This window comes from Harpia harpyja, chromosome 20, assembly GCF_026419915.1.
Source record: "Harpia harpyja isolate bHarHar1 chromosome 20, bHarHar1 primary haplotype, whole genome shotgun sequence".
Lineage (NCBI taxonomy): Eukaryota > Metazoa > Chordata > Aves > Accipitriformes > Accipitridae > Harpia > Harpia harpyja.
Window position 1 is genome coordinate 1,434,931 of NC_068959.1, and position 18,922 is coordinate 1,453,852.

Genomic DNA, 18,922 nt, shown 5'->3' on the forward strand with positions numbered 1-18,922 from the left:
CTAACTGTAAAGAGTTGCAGAAGTATCTCACCATACTGAGTGACCAGGTGGTAAAATGCCAGGCTGAATTTACTGCCAGTAAATTATAATACACACAAGGAAAAGCAAAATGCACAAGGAAAAATGTATGAATGTGTGCAATGACAAGCTGTAAATTAGGTATTACACCAAGGAAAGAGTTACTGGAGATACGTAGTTCTATGGAAACATAGACTCACTGCTGGCTGTCAGAAAAATCAACTGGAATGTTCGGAATTATGAGGGAAGGAAGAGAGAACAAAACAGAGAACACCATTGTGTTACCACGTCTTGTGTATTGTATGTACTTCTGGTTGCCCATCTCAGCAACTATGTTCTAGAACTAGAAAAGGTATAGAAAAGGTCAAGAAATATGATTAATGCAAAAGAACAGCTTCTGAGAGTCTGAAAAGAAGGGAAGCCTCAGAGGAGAAAAGGGGTGGCAGTGGGAGGTCTATAAGATAAGAGACCTCTAAGACAGATCTGTCAGGAGGATAGGGAACAATTACCGGCTCTTTCTAATGGACAAACAAGTTAGCAGCATTAAGTTATCGTTTGCCTCATAGAGCAAACAAAAGGAAGCAATTTTTTTTCACCCAGCGTGTAATTAAACTGTGGAACTTACTGCTGCAAGATGTAGTAGATACCAAAGAATAAAAAATTTTAGAAAGAGAAATTGAAGAAAAATCCATCAGTGATTACCACCCCCAACTACACCAATTCAAGAAGCCCTGACGCTGTGTCTCCGGGCTGCAGAGGGCTGGAGGATGCACCCCCAGAAGTGATGCCGTATGACGGCCTTTGGGCTTTGCCAACACGACGAAATGGCCCAGCTGCCTGCTAGTTTTCGTCTGCTCGTTCCCTCTCCTGATTTTCCCCTTGTGCCAGTGCAGCTGCTTGGGTGACCGCCTGGCTGAAAATAAGCGTTTAACTTGCTGGGAGGGGACGGAGCCTGGATGAGGACGGCTCCCTGTGGCATCAGTGCCAGCTCACGCCGTCAGAAGCGTCTACGGACCGACAGCCCCGCGCTCGTTCTGTCGTCGGCTGCTGCTGTCGCGGGCTGCTTTCAGGGACAGGCTTAGAGCCTCGGCAGACGCTCGGTCTGATCCGGTTTAGCCGCCACATTCCTGTGTGATTCCGTGTTCCTTGGTGTTGGAAAGAGGGACGAGGCTCCCTTCTACTGTACTCACGTGAACTTTGTGACATATTGCATGACATAATACCCACATAGGTGAGAGCGTGCCTGCAAGGGTGCCATTGTTCCCACATCCCTCGATAAAACTTAAAATAAAACCCCAGATGCCCAGGCTGAACCGAGGCACAGCTGTGTAACACATCGTAAACCACAAGCTGCAAGCCAAGATGTTCTTATTACATCACCCAGCCCCCGCCACTGTCACACGTTCGGAGGAGAAAAAGCTGAGCCGAAGGTGGCTGGTTTCAGGCTATTTCTGAACAAAAAGTGGGAGAGGCACTACTGTATAAAATATTTTAAGTGAAACTGTTTCTGATAGAGCTGTCTGTTCATTATGCTGAAGTGTTAAGGATCCACTCATGAGCCTGGGTCTCAGTGCTCCTGGTAATGCAGAACCTCTCAGGTGGGAAAATAAGCAGCTGTTTTAAAGGGCTTTGCGTTACCACAATGTTTAGGTCATCTTTAAACTTACCTTACTGCTAAATAAGAGGCAATACAATTTTCTTTTTATTTGTCTTTCTTTTTGACACTGCAATTTCAGCACCAATTTCTGTGATGTCAGACTGATGCCAAGTATAATCTTAACAAGGAAATACCCTTTTAAGTCATCAGGTTTTTTATTAGATCTCCCAACTAAAATCACAGAAGAAGCCTGTTTAAAACTGAAGTCCTTTAAAAGTTATGTTCATGTAAATACTGTAACAGTAAAACACAGGGAGTAAGTAAGATGGAGCACAAAGCATAAGGACAATTGTCTACAAACACTTTTTCCATAAGAACTTAAAAGATCAAGACCTTGTCTCAAATTCATTTATACTGTGTTCTTTTTTTCTTTCAAGAAAAGCAGTTTAATTTTCATGTCCCATCTCCTTACTTAACTCCCTGTGAATTCTTCCATTTTAGGTGTGTGATATTTAAGAAAAGATTTAAAAATCCTTTCTTCATACATAGCACCTACTGCAATTCAAAGAATTCTTCCCTTCGGCTCCTGGGTTTGGCTCAGACTCTAAATTAGGACCCATCTGTGGTATTAAATGTGGCAGAGTTTGGAATTATGTTTTCAATTTAAAGAGGTGTCATATCTCTTGCAGTAAAGACAGATGTTTTACAAGGTATATGATATTTCATAAAACATGTTTTTAGTGGTAACATTTCTCTTTTGCTTATGCCTTTACTTATATATTTTACTCATGAGTCTGAGCTTAAAACTTGCACAGCGTCACATCCTGAATTTGTTTTCATTAAAGAACCCAGTTGCATATAATTGTTTTATTGCTGACAACCCCTAAATTTAGAGAACGTGGTTTGAAATCGCTAACATGGGAAAGTATGACTTGCTTTAAAACAAAAGAAGTGCAAGCCTACTGTGTTGTGCACTCCTGAGATGTATCTGTCATGTCAGAACTACGCGGTAATACACGCCTCCATTCACACACGTTCCCAGCATGTTGGTACTGCGGCTGCCTTGGAATTGTGTGTTGATTTGCCCCTTTGCGGCACCTTTACCACCAAAGCGTTCCAGAGGAAACAAAGGAACGTCAAATCCTATTTTCTATCGTTTTCACTTGACTAGCTCTTTAACACATGGCAATTCATGGACCTCTCACAAAAACTGGTGAGCAAGGTCAGAGCTTCATCCCGCAGTCAGATTTACCTGTCTAGGTAATTTCTACCTGTACCAAACGACAGCTGAGCCGAGAAGACTCCGCAGCAGCCCAGGGCGTTCCCACACTGATTTCTTTGCCGCACGCAGGTACCAGCCACGCACCAACGCAGCAGAGCGAGGCACCGACCGCCCCACACCTCCAGCAGCAGCAAGGCAATGCTCCTGGCCCTGCATTCCCTGCTGCTCGTATCAGTATTTTTGCCGTGTGGGCTCATGAGCACGCGGGGGGGTGCAAAACTCTGTGCACGGACCCTGCTCCCTGCCGTACAGAGCCGCAGTCGGGCTTCTATACCATGAGGAGCCTGGACAACCTTCCTGTCTGGTGGAGGAGATGCACGGGTAGTGCCACATAGCCCAGACCGCGTTAGAACCTGTGTGTCACTGGCTACTGATTTTTATTAGGCATTGTGTTGCAGGAAAAAATACTGGTGAAATCAAAGGTGGTTCTTTTCTTGCAGGCATCCTGTAATTAGCTAAAGTTTTCTTTTCTTCATAGAGAGGTCTTGATGCAGAAAACAAAAGTTTCCTCTTCCTTGCATGTTGTTGCCAGATGTGTCTGCAAAACTTAAAAACAACAAAGTTATTTGTGTGTACTTACATATGACTTCACCCCAATGCCTGTTGCAAAGTGCTCCTCCTCCTCCTCAATTAACCCAATTAATTCTCCCCCCATTTCTGAACAGTGCATTTCCATTGTCTGTTTGTCACAACATTTTAGAATTTCAGCCCTTTGTTACAGATCTATGTCCTAGCATTCAGAAAAGCTCAATAGGACCATAACCTCCTCAGATTAATTTCCAGTTGCAGTTGTGATGTCTTTTTTACACAAAACAGCTGCAGAAGAAAGCAGCCCTCAATGTTTTGTCAATATAGATCCAGAGACAGGCGGATTCAGCGCTCGCAATTGTTCTTATGGCTTCAATAAACACCAAGGGCCAAACTCTCTGCTGATGGAACTAGGAGTTGATATCACATTATGCCAGAAAGAGATTTAACCCCGTGTGGGGCTTTATCGGTTGGATACAGGCTTCAGTTTTTTCCAGTTCACAATGAAGATTGAAGGTGTGTTTTATTCAGGCGTTTGTCATGAGTTCTATTTCATTGTATTGTTACACACAAAGTTTCCCTCTGTACTCTTTTCTATTTTAAGATTTTGCTCTACTCAGGCATGAGCCTGAGAGGGGCCAACAGACTTCACCTGCCCTGGTTACAGTCCTGCACTTCACACTGACTGCTTAATACCGCTATATTGCAATTAGCAATGCCCATGCAGTCTTTCATTGTTCACTCTTCCGAGTTAGCAGATTAACATGTTTGCTCGCCTCAATCTAATCACAACTTGTGTAAGCTAAGGCATGCCTTGAGAAGCTGGCAGAGCTCACTGCCCCAAGACAGCTCTGTTAAAGGCAGCGAAGGTGGAAGGTGGCTGTGGTCTGGGGAAGGATGTGTCAGACTCCAGCTCTGGGAGAGGGAAGGACTCCGGAGGGGACGTATTCTGTTCTCAAACGGAGAATGAAAACTCTGGGAGAGAAGGGAAAGAAATAAAGGGATTCAAGATGAAGCAGATCAATACATGTAAAGAGGAAGGATCCAGGAAGGAGAACGGCACGGTGGAAGAACTAAAACAGTGGTTCACGTAGAAGTGAAGGACCTGGTGGGAAATCAAAGTACAAAATATATCACAACAGACGGAGGACTAGCGCAGGAAATAAAGACAGGAAAAAACACGAAGACAGGAGAAAAAATACAAAGAGTTATTAACCTAAAGAGGATGAAGGAGGGCATGGCACAGACCCTCTGTGCCTCAGACTATGACCTACTAAAGTTAATAGCAAAAGCATACTTGGATTGAGTTTGGACCCAGGAGTCCCCTTTGACAAATAAATTTGCAGTCATGAGGATGCTGCTCATCTCATACTCGTAAGGAAGCGTGCTCCTGCGCCTGTGGAAACAGCAGCTGGGGAACATTGTTTTTCCATTCTGGCTTAGCTGGAAAAGTATTGACAGGCTGCAGTCACTGGCTGAATGACTTTGATGTATATTCAAGAATTAAACAGAATTACTTACAAGCTGATAGGAAACAAAACTGACCTCCTTACAAGACAACTAAGATCTTAAAAGACTGGTGTTTGTGAAGAGCATTAGACACCGGGCATATCACTGCTTTTTTGTAGAGAGACAACAGATTGCAAAGGGAGGACGAGTTCTTCCTATAAAATTGTAGCTTTACATGAGCTGTCTTTGATGCACAGCTACAGAATTAGCATTTCATAGGAAATGACAACGCAAACCCTTATTTTTGGAAGTACTTCCAAGTAGGCTTAAGGACTTTATGATTTGTTATTTGTGGACTCCATATAGTATTTATTGCAAAAGTGCAAATTCTTTGTTGTGTATAATTCTGAACAATTATCTTCCAATTCCTGATATCTCTGCAAATACTTTAGTAAGATTTTATTTCATTGACGTGACTTTTTGTCAGTGGTGCTACCATGTCCTTGGTTTGACTAAATTCTTTCCATTCCCTATTGTCTTCGATATGTAGTTCTTGTTCTTTGGCATCTGTTTTTTTCCTTTAGCTTATCTTTATTAATTGCCTCAGAGATCAAAGACATCATTTGTGTCCATTTCAGTACTTTGAGTGAAATACTGGTAAGCCAATCCCTTAGCCTGCAAACTTCTCTGTCCTACCAAGGTAAAGTAGATCCAACCAATTAAACCTGATCTCCATTAATTACTAGCACCACTTCATACACTGATTTCTTGAAGGTTACAGAGAAAGTTGTTGCTATTCTATTTCATGAGCACATCACTTCATCTGGAAAAACTTCAATCATTTTTCTTCTAGCACTAAAAATGATTTAGTACAGATCCACAGTGGCCTATATATGTTTGCCAACAGGGACCCATGTGTCAGTTCTATTCTTACTGGGCCTGTCAGCAGTTCATAACCAAAGAAATTTCCCCATATTGTAAATGTACTTGCGTATGATCATTTTACAGTTATTTGTTTCCTTGAGTCTAGAGGGAGTTAATTTTTTTCCCAGTGTGACTCCAGACCATTTTTATACCTAGATATTTCCTGTGAATTATGTTATGCATGCTCACTTCAAAGTTGCATGTGGCATGATCTGCTTCTCTTCAGGTCCTCTGTATTGTCCATGCTAACCTCCAGAAAGACAGATTTGTGCCTGCATCTGGCAGCCACGAGAGTTCCCTTCGGTGCGTCAGATGTTTCTTCCTGACATTTGGTTTGGAAGGCTGTACACAAATCTGAAGTCGGTTCTCAGTTTCCATGCATTGCCTGATCTCCTCTATGAGAGTCATGATTATATTGTAACGATTTAATAATGGTCTCCACTTAGATATATATTTTAATGCCTATATTTAGTGTTTGTTAAGGTTGAGGATCATTATCTTTGCAATATTATTACATTGTGGCATCGGAATGCACAGTCATTTATATATTTTTAAAATCTATTATATGACAATTCATACCACTCTTCCCTTCCTGTGGCTCCACAGAACTACTGGCTAAGCTGGATACTCACCAGACCTGCAGTTCCATTTGCTGAAATTCTCTTTCAAAATTAGGCATTGATCTGCAGCCAGAATTTTCATTGTCGATACGATGCGGTACCTGAAACTATATTTCAGTCCTTCTCTTGATCCTGTTTTTCTCAGGATATTTATTAGTTCTTCCTCAAATTTCCTAGCTTGTGGAAATAATTCTTCCCTCTATTGTCCAAATATATTTTATTCTCTGCACAGAATATTAATACACATGCCATTTGTAGACATTTTGAAATGGACAAAAAACTCCTGTAGTTGGAATCTTTAGTTAATTAACTATTCATCTGTAAAACAGCCACAGTATTCTTATGATGATTGTTATAGTGCATAACTTGTGTATTTAGAAGAAGAGAACTGGTGGAATTTTTGAAAAAACCAAACAAATCCCAACCAACCAAACAACCCCCCCCCACCCCACCCCCCAAACCATACCCAAACCTTCACCTCTGAATTTTAAGAAAGAATATACAAATTTTACCAAATTACCACTCTGCTCAGGTTAGTTGAAAATAATAGAACAATGCTTGACATTTTGTGGAAGACATGGTCTTCTTAAGATTTGTATCAAACAGGAGCCAAAGCCATAAAAACTGTTACCCCAAACAAAACTTACTACCTATGTTGACACTTTCAGTGGAGTGGAGAAATCCTGTGCTGGACTGACACAGGATAAGATGAACCACATATTCTGAGGTTGCAGTAAGAATTTTCTTAATATTTTTTCTTCCGGGGACTAGTGAGGTTCCTGTGGTAAGAGACAGAGCAGCAGTGCTACTGCCAGCTGTACTCTGGGAGGGATGAGGTATGCTTTCTGATCAGTGTCAAGATATCTTGATATCAGGGTTGGGAAATCTATTAACAGAGGATTTTGAGTACAGTTTGTAACAACAGTGCACTCGCTTCTAAAACCTAACACCACCTTCATTTTCGTCTGACCATAATAAGCATTTATGTATTTTAAATGTGAACGTAAAATAAAACAGGTTGAAATCAAGAAATAGAAAACTCATATTTGGTAATTAAATTATTTCGAAGGTTGATGATGTTCCAAGAAGAGTTGTCAATACCAGTTGTTTAAGAAAGTCATAAATTTTTAGGGAACAAAATAATCAGCAGCATAATGCAAGCCACAGACTTTCAGCCAGTCAACTTCTTCACCTTCTAAACATTTAGTTGAACAGGAACAAAAATCGCACGTCTTTTAAAGCCTAACTTACTTCATACTTTTTTATAAACTAGCAAAGATGGGTTTTATTTAACTCTGGCCATCATCACATAATGCATTTTAAGTTGTTATGTACAGGGTAGCATGTTACTATTGTAAAATGTTAGCCAAAACATGCACGCTTACCAAGATTTTACATTACATTTATTTTTACAATGTAGGAGTGCCCTGGGGAACGTTTCTGTTTGAAGGAGAACAAAGGGAGATGGTATGTTCGGGTTGTTCAGTCACATGGGATAACTCGCATGAAGCCAGAAAGAGTTGTCCAAAGCCACGTAGCAGAATTATTCCTCTGACACTGACGTGCATCCTCCTGCAGGCTTTGCGCTCGTTCTGTTTCAGTAGCACTTGTAGCTAAAAGAAGTGAGAATCAGTAATATTCTTTGCCTGGCTTTATATACTAGAAGGAGAAAATATCTGTGATTTTTCATCTGCTCAGTTCAATACCAAACATTTAAAAGGGAACAAATCTAAGAGGCAGCATTCACGTGTATTGTAGCAGCTTGAAGACAATGAACAAATCTAACTTTGTATTTGAACATGGCCGGTGCTACACAGTTTACCGACAAATCCTGAGTTTTACCGACAACGACCTTGCAATGAATGCTGCTGTGCTTAGCAACAAGTGAAAAACATCCTTCAGGACAGTAAGAACGTGAATCGTTCTGCCCTGGCCAGATCCCACTTCTGCACATATTGCACTCTGGCCTGCCTCAGTCTTCCCGGCATGAAAAGCCTGTAAGATGTCCTCTGCTCACTCTTTTGCAGTGTTGTACGGTGTCCCTGGCCGATGCTGGTGAATAAATTCTGTATAGCGATCTAAAATTGGGTCCTTTTGGATAAAAGATGATATTAAGATATGGAATTATTCATTAGAGAAGGAACGTCCTACCCATTACCGTGCAAATCCAGCTGTAATTAAGCATCTGAGTGTGTGTTTATAAACAGATGTTCTCATCTAAATGTCTTAGAAATAAACAGCTTTGTTACACAAGTTCTCTCAAACTACAGAAAGTTAAGTGAAGCTAACATCCAGCAGTGTTACAGCTCTCCTCCGCAGGCTGATGTCCTCCCATACATACCCTATATTTGGGTTTACCAAATTTCAGTGGTAGGAGAGGTCTCCAAATGCAAGACAGTTCCTGTGGTAGAATATTCACAGAGCAATAAAGTGAAGTAAATTTTCCAGGTATAGTCACAGAAGCACATTAGGATTTCATGCTTCGAGAGACATTCTTGCCTTTATTTAATACCGAGGACCTCTGCAACATTCCTGTACCTGGTAACAAAGATTTCATGGTATTTGTGAATAGTCTGACTTCTGCTATTCTATTTCCCTTGTATGGGAATAAGCGTTTCCTGTTAGCTGTAAATTCATTGCGTCACTCAAAAAGCACCAGAAGACAGTTTTGAGTGCTATTTTAAATACATCTTTCAAAAATGCACTAGATTAAGGGACATTGCAGTGGAATATCTAGAATTTTTAGAACCATTTTTCATAATTCGTGAAACAAACAAATACTAAGCTAACATTGCATGCATTTATTTTGCATTTTTAAAGTAAATCAGCATCTTCTAAGTGAATGGGACATGTAAAAAACTTGTAACTTAAAAAAAATTAGGGTAGATTAATCGTGCTTTAAAATCTGTGCTTTTACTTGGCCTTGCCATTCCTTGTAGAAGAATCCCCAAATCGCTATTTAAACAGCTGGAGAGACAAAAACATCTTTCATTAACGTAACCTATATTATGTAAAGCAATTTATCGGGTGCCATAATAAGCATTTCTAGATGCTAACTGCTTGTCAACACAGTCCCAGTGCCAGCATTATCTGGTCGTTATCTCCCAGCTCATTTAATTGTCCCAAATCAGAACGATGGATATCTTCATAAACGGATGCTTGCCGTTTCTCTTCCCCCCATCACCTGAATTTCTGACAGTTCCAGGGAAAGCCAAAACCAAGAGGATCGCTTGTTCTACACTGAATGGGCAACCTCTTCCCCCTCAGCTCTCTCCCCACTTCTCCAGGGCAGCAGAATTTCCTACTTTGCTGTTTTACTTTATTGATATTTTTAACTTCTGGTCTGCTTCCGTACTGACAATTTCTGGTCTTTTCTTGCCCAGAAATGTGTCGGACAGGAGCGGCTGGTGAAGCAGGGCTGTCCCCGCAGCGGGCACCATGTCCCACCATCAGCCCTTCGATGCCTCTGTGGTCTAAATCCAACTTCAGACCAGCGCACGACCTGCTTGGGTTTTTTAATTTAAAAAATGCCCAAATCTGTTAGTTTCTCAGTGAAATGCTACCGTAATTTGTGGAGTTTAGTCCTGTTTCTCAGTGAAAACACCTAGACTTCCAGCGCTTGCCAGGGGACCAACGCGTGTCTCTCTCTCTCCCTGCCCCCTCGGTGCCTCTTCTCGTTCCCTCAGCTATTTTGAGGGGGTTTCTCTCTTTCCACGGATTCGCCCCCAAGCCCTCCATCCCAGCTTCTACCCGCCCCTAGAGCTGTCCAGCTCCACGGTGGCTTTCCCATGACTTTTTGCCTCTCTCCAGCGCAGCCCCCCCCAACTCCCCGCAACTTCGCTTCGCGGAGAGGCACTGCCCACGAGGGAAGCGGGCTGCCCCGGGAGGGGAGCGGGGCCCACGCGTGGGGGCTCGTCCCCTCCCCCGTGGCGGGGACAGCCCGGGCAGCCCTCGCGGCACGGGTGGAAGGTGTCCGCTGCCCGGGCCGGGGGCGAGAGCCGCGGGGAAGCCGCCGAGGCCCGGGGGAGGGCGGCCCGGCCGCCTCAGAGCTGCCGCCCGGGGCGCTCCCCCCCGCCCCCCGGCTTCGGTTGGAAGTTGAGGAAGTGAAAGAGGAAAGAAACGGGGCGGCCTCGCGGCTTCCTCGGCGCGGTCACCCCGGGCTGCCGCCCGCCGGCTCCCCGCGCCCCCTCCACGGCACCGGGGGCGTGGGGGGGGGGACACGACGACGACTGTCAGCCGCGGCCATCGGGGAGGAGGCGAGAGCCGCCTGACAGGAGAAGCGACGGGCGGCCCCTCCGCGCAGGCTGCAGTTGCCCGCCTCAGCCAACAGGTTGCACCGTTCCCCCTCCCTTGAGCCCGGCGGGCGCTGCCCGGCGGAGCCGAACGAGGGGCGGCCGGCACCGGCGGGCTGCGCTGTGTCGCGCCGCGCCGGGCTGAGGCTGAGGCGTGTGGCGGGGCGCGGAGCGGCGGGAGCGGGCGCGCTGCTGCCGCTGCCGCCCCTCTCCGTGCCGGCTGTCTCCACTCCCTCTCCACGTCGGGGAGGCGGGAGGAGGGAGGGAGGGAGGGAGGGAGGGAGGGGGAGGGAGGAGGCCGCCGCCGCCGTCCTCCATTTTGTGGCGGGGGCAGAGCACCGCCGAGCGCGGCGCTGCCCGGCGGAGGGAAGGCAGGAGCGGGGGGGGGGGGAGGGGGGGCGAAGTCCGCGGAGGCAATTAGCGCCAATTAACGGAGAGGGCGCCGCAGTGGTGGTGGCGGCAGCGGGCGGGGACGGGACTAGGTCAGGGTCTCGGGTCGGCGGGAGAAGGAGGAGGAGGAGGAGGAGGAGCAGCGGCGGGGGGGGGGGGAGCGGTGCTGGCCGCCGCGGCCCCCGTGAGGGGCGGCTGTTGACTTCCTCCCGCCCGCTCCCTCGCCCCTTGCAGCCGGCTGCCGTCCCCCCCCCGCCGCGGGGCGCGATGGCAGTTGGCGGCTGAAGGAGCCCCAGCGCCCCCCCCTGGACGAGGTAAGGGAGGTGGGGGTCCCGCGGGGGGCAGGGGGCCGAGCCGTTCTGCGGGACTTCGCCCCGGCAAGTTCCGCGGGGGGGGAGGCAGTGGCCCCGCAGGAATGCCCTGAGCGCTTCGGGGGGGGGAACCGAGCCGCCCCCGGAAGGATCCCGGGACGGGACGGGACGGGAGGGGGGCACGGCGGTGCCCGGAGCTGCGCGGCGTCCCCCCCCGTCCCCCCCCCGAGGTGTGGCTCCCGGGGTGGCGGCGGGGTCCGCGGCCGGGGGAGGCAGGGACCCCCACTCCCCCCCCACCCGAGCCGCGGGGCCCCGTCCGCCGCCGGCCCGTCAGCCTGCCCGCCCCTGCCCTTCGTCCGCCCCTCGGCCGGCCGGGCTGTTCGCCTGTTGTTGTTTTGGGGGAAAGCGGCGCGGGGTCCGCTCGGCCGGGGGGGGGTTGGAGGGGTGAGGAGGGGGAGCCGAGCCCGGAGTGCAGCCTCGCAGCCATGGGCCGGTCTTATTTTGCAGAAGTGGGTGTGCCGGGGAGACAGCTCAACAGGTCTCGACACATTTCTCTGAAAACTATACTTTGCGGAGGAGAATTTATTGTAATCCGGCCGTTTTTAAGTATTCGCAGCTTTTTCCTCCTTTGGGCAGGCTCTTGCATCTGAATTTTGACGCGTTTCCTACGCTGGATGGGCCGCTGCTTTTTTTGGAAATTTTGGGGGGGGAATTGTCAAATGTAATAACGACATTTTTTCCTCCCCTTCATGTAAAAAAAAAAAAAAAAAAAAGCAGCGAAACTGGAGGTAGATAGTTACAATTTTTTTTTTTCCAGTCGCTGTTGCTGTGTCCTCCTTAAACGGCCCAGCAATATTCCCGTGCCATTTGCAATCCGTGAGATCGCGGGGGGGGCTGCCCCATTCCCGTTTGGCGCTGCGTGCTGTGGTCCCGGTTGGCAGGCGGCTGGCGGGAGCGTGGCTCCCCGGGCATGACCCTGGAGACCCTGCGCCTCGGCGAGCGCGGGTAAGGGACCCTCTGCTCGGGCACAGGGAACGGCTGTACGCAATGGTGTCGAAGGACCGAGAAGGGTTTTCGCGTTGAGATTCTCCCACTCTGGACGCTTTCACCCAGGCTGAAGCTTGCTGGGGCCACCTTAAAATTTTTACACGTGGGGACTTTTTGTTGATCTCAGTCTTAACTTTGGCATACAGAAAGCAGCAGCGTTCATCAGCAGCCGGGAGAAAATGGGCGGCAGAGACGGCGGGTTTATAGTTAAGACGACCGTAAACTTGTTGTGAGCACTCTTGGGTCGCTCGGTTTAATGGATAATTCCGTGGCCAGGCTTCAACTTGGGCATTGCCTCCTCTTACGGGTTGGGGGGGGGAGTGTGAGGTGATCGCTGTTTGCTGTTAGTGTTAGGCCGTAGGCAAACAGTATAGAAAGCTCTCCTAAGATTTTACCGTTATTCTCTAAATATTTATGCTCTGTGCTGAAAATAAGTTTCATCTGTTTGTATTTACTACATTTAGGAGATTTGTTTTCAGCGTTAGATGTGTTTGGAGAATAGCTGTGAGCTGTTAAAGTGTTTGAAGCTAATAAAAACTACTTTATTTTTAGTTAGCTCTTATTTATAAATTTGAGATCTATTTAAGGAATTGTGTTGAGTTTATTTCGAGATTCACGAGTTGCATTTTAAGCTGAACCTATGCAAAGATAGCAAACTTTCTGTTTTGTGGCGAGGAGGTTGTCTAACTCCTGGACAATAACAAGCCACTTAGATTTTGTCTGGCTGGTAGGTACCACCTTTGAGAGCTGGCTCGGGAGGCTTTGGTACCTGTTGTGGGTGATGCATCCGAACCTGCAGAGAGAGAGGGAACTGACTCAGGAAAGGTGATCAATGTCCTTCTCCCCTGCCCTGCTCAAGATGTAATTAAATACCAGGGAAAGTTACCTTCCAAAATTTGTAAATTGGATACTTTAACAATTCTTATGCTTCCTTACTTGCTAGGATGCGTAACAGAGCTAGAGAGTGTGTTCAGAAAGGTGTCTTGTGCTGTAGTCTCATTCTTAGTTGCATGCAGGCATACTTACCCCTTCATCCAGGTTTAGCAAAGCTTTAAAAAATACACTTTCTTGTTACCAGTCAGAAATTAAAAAAAAAAAAAAACAAAAAAACAAAACCCCCCAAAAACCCCAAACCAAAAAAACCCAAACAAACAAACAAAAAAACAAAAACAAAACCAGTGGGTTTGAGAAGGATGTGGCACATGTCAGTTCGTAGCTTGATTTGCTGTGCTTTCATTCTCAGGGCAGCTAAACCAGGTTCACCAGGCTAATGATTTAGGCTTTATTTTTTAAGCTGTTGTTAAAATATCCTTGCCATGCTAACTTTGAATGCTTCTGATCTTTTTATAGCTAATGTTACAGTAATGGATTCCAAAGAATTGCTTAACTCGTCGGATCAAGACGAAACACGGAAAAATGCGCTCATCAGTACCAAAGGAGGGATTGTGATGGACTTTCATCCACCCTTCAGGGGTGGAGCTACTGTACAAGCCCCTGTGTCTACATCTCCTCTCCCTGTGTCTTCTCAGTCAGATTCCAATCAGCAACCTGCTTTGGCTGACTTTTCAAAAGGATTAGTAAACAATGTGCCTCAGCCAGACCTTTCCAAGGCAGTATCGCTCTCGATGGGACTGTACATGGGTGAAACAGATGCAAAAGTGATGGGAAATGACCTTGGATTTTCACAGCAGGGCCAAATCGGCATCTCTTCTGGAGAAACAGACTTCAGGCTCCTGGAAGAAAGTATTGCAAGCTTGAACAAGTCCTCCAGCCTGGCTGAGGACGCAAAGGGAGCAATATCTTCTGAGGTGCCGCTGGAGCCGGATTTCCCAGGCATGGCTGGCCGCAATGTCCCTTTAGAGTCAGCAACTGCAGTCCAAAGCCAGGTTGGCTCGAATGGTGGCAACTTGAAGTTATTCTCTGAAGACCAAAGCACCCTGGATATTCTCCAGGACTTAGAATTGCCGCCGGTGTCGCCTGGCAAAGAGCCCAATGGGAGCCCGTGGAGGCTTGACCCGTTGCTAGATGACGGCGGCTTGCTGTCCCCTATATCTGCAGATGATTCATTTCTCCTGGAAGGAAATCTCGGTGAAGACTGCAAGCCTCCTATTTTATCTGACACTAAACCTAAAATTAATGACCGTGGTGACCTTTTACCCAGTTCCAAAATGCCAATGCCTCAAGTGAAAACAGAGAAGGAAGACTTCATTGAACTCTGTACTCCTGGGATAAAGCAAGAAAACATGGGCCCAATTTATTGTCAGGCAAACTTCTCTGGGTCTAATCTGCTGGGTACTAAAGTCTCTGCCATATCTATCCATGGTGTCAGTACCTCTGGGGGACAAATGTATCACTATGATTTAAATACTGCATCGCTCTCTCAGCAGCAGGATCAGAAACCAATTTTTAATATCATTCCATCTCTTCCTGCCGGTTCAGAAAATTGGAATAGGTGCCAGGGATCAGGGGATGAGACGTTGGCTCCTTTGGGAACGCTCAACCTTTCTGGCAGACCTGCTTTCTCTAATGGCTATTCAAGGTAATTAGTTTTTGTTGCTGTTTATTAAAATACTACAAGTATGTTTAGCACAACTGCATGCGTGCTGGTTTGTTTGGGTTTGGGTGTTTTTTTGTTTTTGTTTTTTTTTTTTTCATTTTGAAGTCAGTCATCCCTTTTTCATTTGTTACGTATGGGTGCCTGATCAGACATCACTGGTGTATATTTATTCCATAGTACGATAGTAGCTTTAACCAAGTACTCAACTATTGGTATTAAAGGGAAGAAAAGAGGAGGGGAGCTGGCATGCTTTAAAAAAGAAATAAATGGATAACAATAAAAATTCTAAGATACAACCTAGAGGGAAAATTGAGTACGTGGTAGAAGGATCCGCACACAAGGCAGTATAGAAGGAAGGCAGTATAGAAGGAAGTATTTAAGCATATACAACAGCTACTTCATTCTCAAGGGTTAGAGGATCAATCACTGTGGGGGTTTTTTTCTTCCTAGTTTTACTTAAATGTTATGCACAAAAATAACTTGGTTGCTGGGTAAATTTCTAGAATTACATTTAAGCTGAACTAGAGTTTTAGCTTTGCTTGGTATTGCATTTACCTTACATGGACAAGGGGATTCAGAGTAGGAAATACTCAGCAGTTTGTTTAATAACTGGATATAAAGAGATAAGAATATTTGCAGTAAGATTTAAACGTACCTGGAATTTAGCTCTTAAATAGAACTGCAGGAGGTCTTGCTTATAGGTGGTTTTTTGAAAGCAGGGTATTTTAGGGGAGCTGGTTAGTACGTATCTGAAGTGACTTTGTAGTAGCGTTTCCTACAAGTAATTTGATGGTGCAGATACTCAAGTAAAACATGTTTCCTCTGCCCTTCAGGAGTAAGTGCAGTGGTGGCAGCTTTCTCAATGGGTAGCTGTGTACATCTCTCACAGCTGGGGATGGGTTCTGGTTTCAGTATGAACACCTAGTTGTATATTTTCCTTAGCTGTTCTTTGTTTAACATATACTTGCACAAGCACAGTGTTTGGTCTCAATGGAGGAAGAGATTTTTGCTGTGTTTCTGTGGAGCCTTAGTTAGAAAATGGTTCTTCAAGTCCATATATGTAAAACCAGTGATTGTAGGCTTTTAATGAAGTATCTGTTTTAACTTTCTTTTTTTATTTCCCCGCTGACAATTGATCCCCAGAGCGTTAGCTGCCAGTCCCGGGGCTCTCCCCGCATGTTATTTGCTCCATTTGCCACAGTTAGAATGAGGTGTGTGAGGATTTCTTCTTTGTTTCAGGAAGACAACTTTTAACTTTCTTTCATTCTAGATTTCTTTCATAGTTTTTGATTTTTGTAGTGAAGATGTGGGGTTTTTTTCTTTGAAGTGTTTAAAGCAATTTGTAACGTAAGGAATCTAGAAAGGAAAATTGGAATTTGTGGATAAATTCCACTTTGATACGTAAATATTGAATGTGCCTTATCGTTTATTTTGACAGAGTAGAAATCCTTTGTGCTAACCTTTTGCATAATCAGTCCAACTTCCATGTTAGTTTGTTTCATGGGGGGTTTTTGGTGGTTTGTTTTTTTTTTATTTTGCTCTTGCTATATCTTTAATGGCAATCATCATAAAATCTGTATCAAAGCAAGAAGAACTGTTTCTCAGTTGGAGGTGAATTTCAGTGACTGTTTACTTAACAGACTCCTTGTAGATAATGGAAATGTTGCTTTTGAGAATACTTCTGTAAAGGTCATGCATTGTTACTATTTTACAGAACTATTTAGGTAGAACCAAGCGCATTCATAGTTGAATGGTTTACACGTAGATCTTTGCCCAGCTTTTGGGGAATTTCATAAACACTGATTTTATATATTATGTTTCTGATAATGTTGTGATGAAAAACCCACTCAAGCTACTAATGTGTACAGAATACATCTGATCCTAGAGTAAAAAGGACAGCAGTGCTAAATGTTATCATTGCTTTTATGAAGCAAATTTAAGGAGTGTGTGTGTGTTGGAGCTGAGCAGGCAGCAATAGGCAGGCGTGCTGGGGAGAGCTGGCAGAAGCCCTCGGCGGAGCTCCTGTTGTAGGTGAGGGAGCATCCTCAGCATCGCAGGCAAAAGTCAGCCTCCACCCCCAGATAGTATTAACAACGTTGTGCTGCAAGTGTTTACGTTCTTGCTTCCTGCAAGGTTGTCTTGCATTTTATTGCTTTCTTTTGCCTTAAGATAATTGAGGGTTTTTTTTTCTTAATTTAAGGAATGTGTAAAGAATTTTGGGGTGGCTCCTAGTTGAGTTTTGCATAAAAATTCATTATTTCTAGCCTTCATGGAAGCTGTTCTTACTTCCCAAGGATTTTTACACACTAAAACTACGAAGTCCAATTCTAAAAACAACATTGTTTGGGTTTTCTTCCCCACCCCCCATAAAATAGAGGCAACTCCATCTTCTTTTTAAAATGTTTGAGATACTAATGAACCCTTGGTTTGAAGCAGGAATTCTCTTTCTTCCTGAACGTTGTCAGTAATATTTGGTCTAAACTGGGTTAGTTTAAGGTGATGCATTGTGGATTTGTTTGTTTAACTTACAGAAGACTTAACAAAATTGGCATTTGTTTTAGAAACAGAGGAAGGACTATCTTGCCAGGTTCCTGTGCTCTTTTTTTTTTTTTTTTTTTTTTTTTGGTCCTAATTGTGTGAGATGAAGGCTGGGATTTTGAGAATTCAGAATTGCTAAACTTCAGTTTCCAATAGGAAATGTTTCTTGGTGTTGGTAGAATTATTAGACTATTCAGAAAATAATTCTATACTAAACATATGCAAAGAAAAGCTGCAGTTCTGTCCTGGTGTTCAGGTAGTATTTAATCTGACTGTTTTAATGGAAAGCATGTAATGTCTCTTTATAGACACACAGTCTTGAATTGATGTCATGTAATTTTTGAGTGATTTTGCTTCTAAGGACAGCACAGTGTGCTGTCTTTAATGAGACAAGTGATAATCAGGACTGAGAAAACTAATCAATTTTCCTATGAACAGTAGGAGATATTCTGAAGATAACAAGCAAAATACGAACTTCAGAAATTTGTTAGATATGAATGAATCTGCAATAGTCGTTAAATTGCTGTCTGTATCTCAGGGTTGTAGAAGAGTCTGCCAGTGCTTGTGCTGATGTGCAAAGCTTGGAGCTGCAGCTCGGTGTTTCAGCAGCTAACACTCAAAATCTTCTTGAGCAGGAGCAAAACTCCAAAGAGGGCAGGACAGCTTCATTCTGGGGTTGCTTTGGTGAGGTCTCCCATCTGAGCAAGCAAGCTGCTGACTGATTGCAGTGGAGTGAACTAAGGAGAAGGTGGATAGAATATGAGGGAGGAAAAAAGTAGGCTGAGACAATTTGCCTTAGATTTTCTTCAGTAGAAGTGAGACAGCATCTGGAAGAGGAGTAAAACAGGCTGAAAGCATTTGGTAAATGCTTCACTGAAGAATTAGAGGGTTTGATGGTGTCTGATGGGATATTATTTGTGATTTATTACACAAGCACCAGTGAAAACTGTTAAGTTTCGAGGAAATTATTTTAGCAACGCATGCTCGTAGGACTCTTGCGTGGTATATACATTAAATCCATTGCTCAACTTTTTTATTCCTCTGACTTCCTGGAGATGTGGCTTGTTTTGGGGGGAGTGAAGGACGATGAGAAACAACACAGCGACGCAGGGGTTTCTGTGTGCTTTTTCTCTGAGCCTACAGCCAGAATTTACAAAAACTGGGCCCCACTGGCAGTGTTATGGCTTCTCTTATTACATTTGAAATCATTCCTAGTACTTAAGCTTGTGGGGGATAAGGATCATTAAGGAAGTTTAAGAAAGGGCAAGAGCTGAGAGAAGCCATAAAAGAGGAGGAGAATCTGGAAGGGGGAAAAAAGTTTTGCTGGTCGGTCGCAGTCCAAAGCCTTGCTTCCAGGAGAAGTGCCTTT

General features: G+C 44.7%; 1 protein-coding gene across 4 annotated transcripts in view; it reads left to right on the forward strand.

The window, feature by feature from the left end:
* Positions 1–11,110: 11,110 nt before the first annotated feature.
* NR3C1 (nuclear receptor subfamily 3 group C member 1) overlaps positions 11,111–18,922 on the forward strand; it is a 73,790-nt gene continuing 65,978 nt past the window's right edge. Inside the window, exons 1-3 of one of the 4 annotated variants that reach the window (XM_052816281.1) lie at positions 11,111–11,414; positions 12,229–12,416; positions 13,809–14,997. In XM_052816281.1, coding sequence (XP_052672241.1) covers positions 13,823–14,997 — 1,175 coding nt within the window. In that variant the 5' untranslated portion in view covers positions 11,111–11,414; positions 12,229–12,416; positions 13,809–13,822. Of the gene's footprint in view, positions 11,415–12,228; positions 12,417–12,459; positions 12,688–12,925; positions 13,284–13,808; positions 14,998–18,922 lie in introns of those variants that run through there. The other 3 variants (XM_052816280.1, XM_052816283.1, XM_052816282.1) reach the window with 3 other exon arrangements.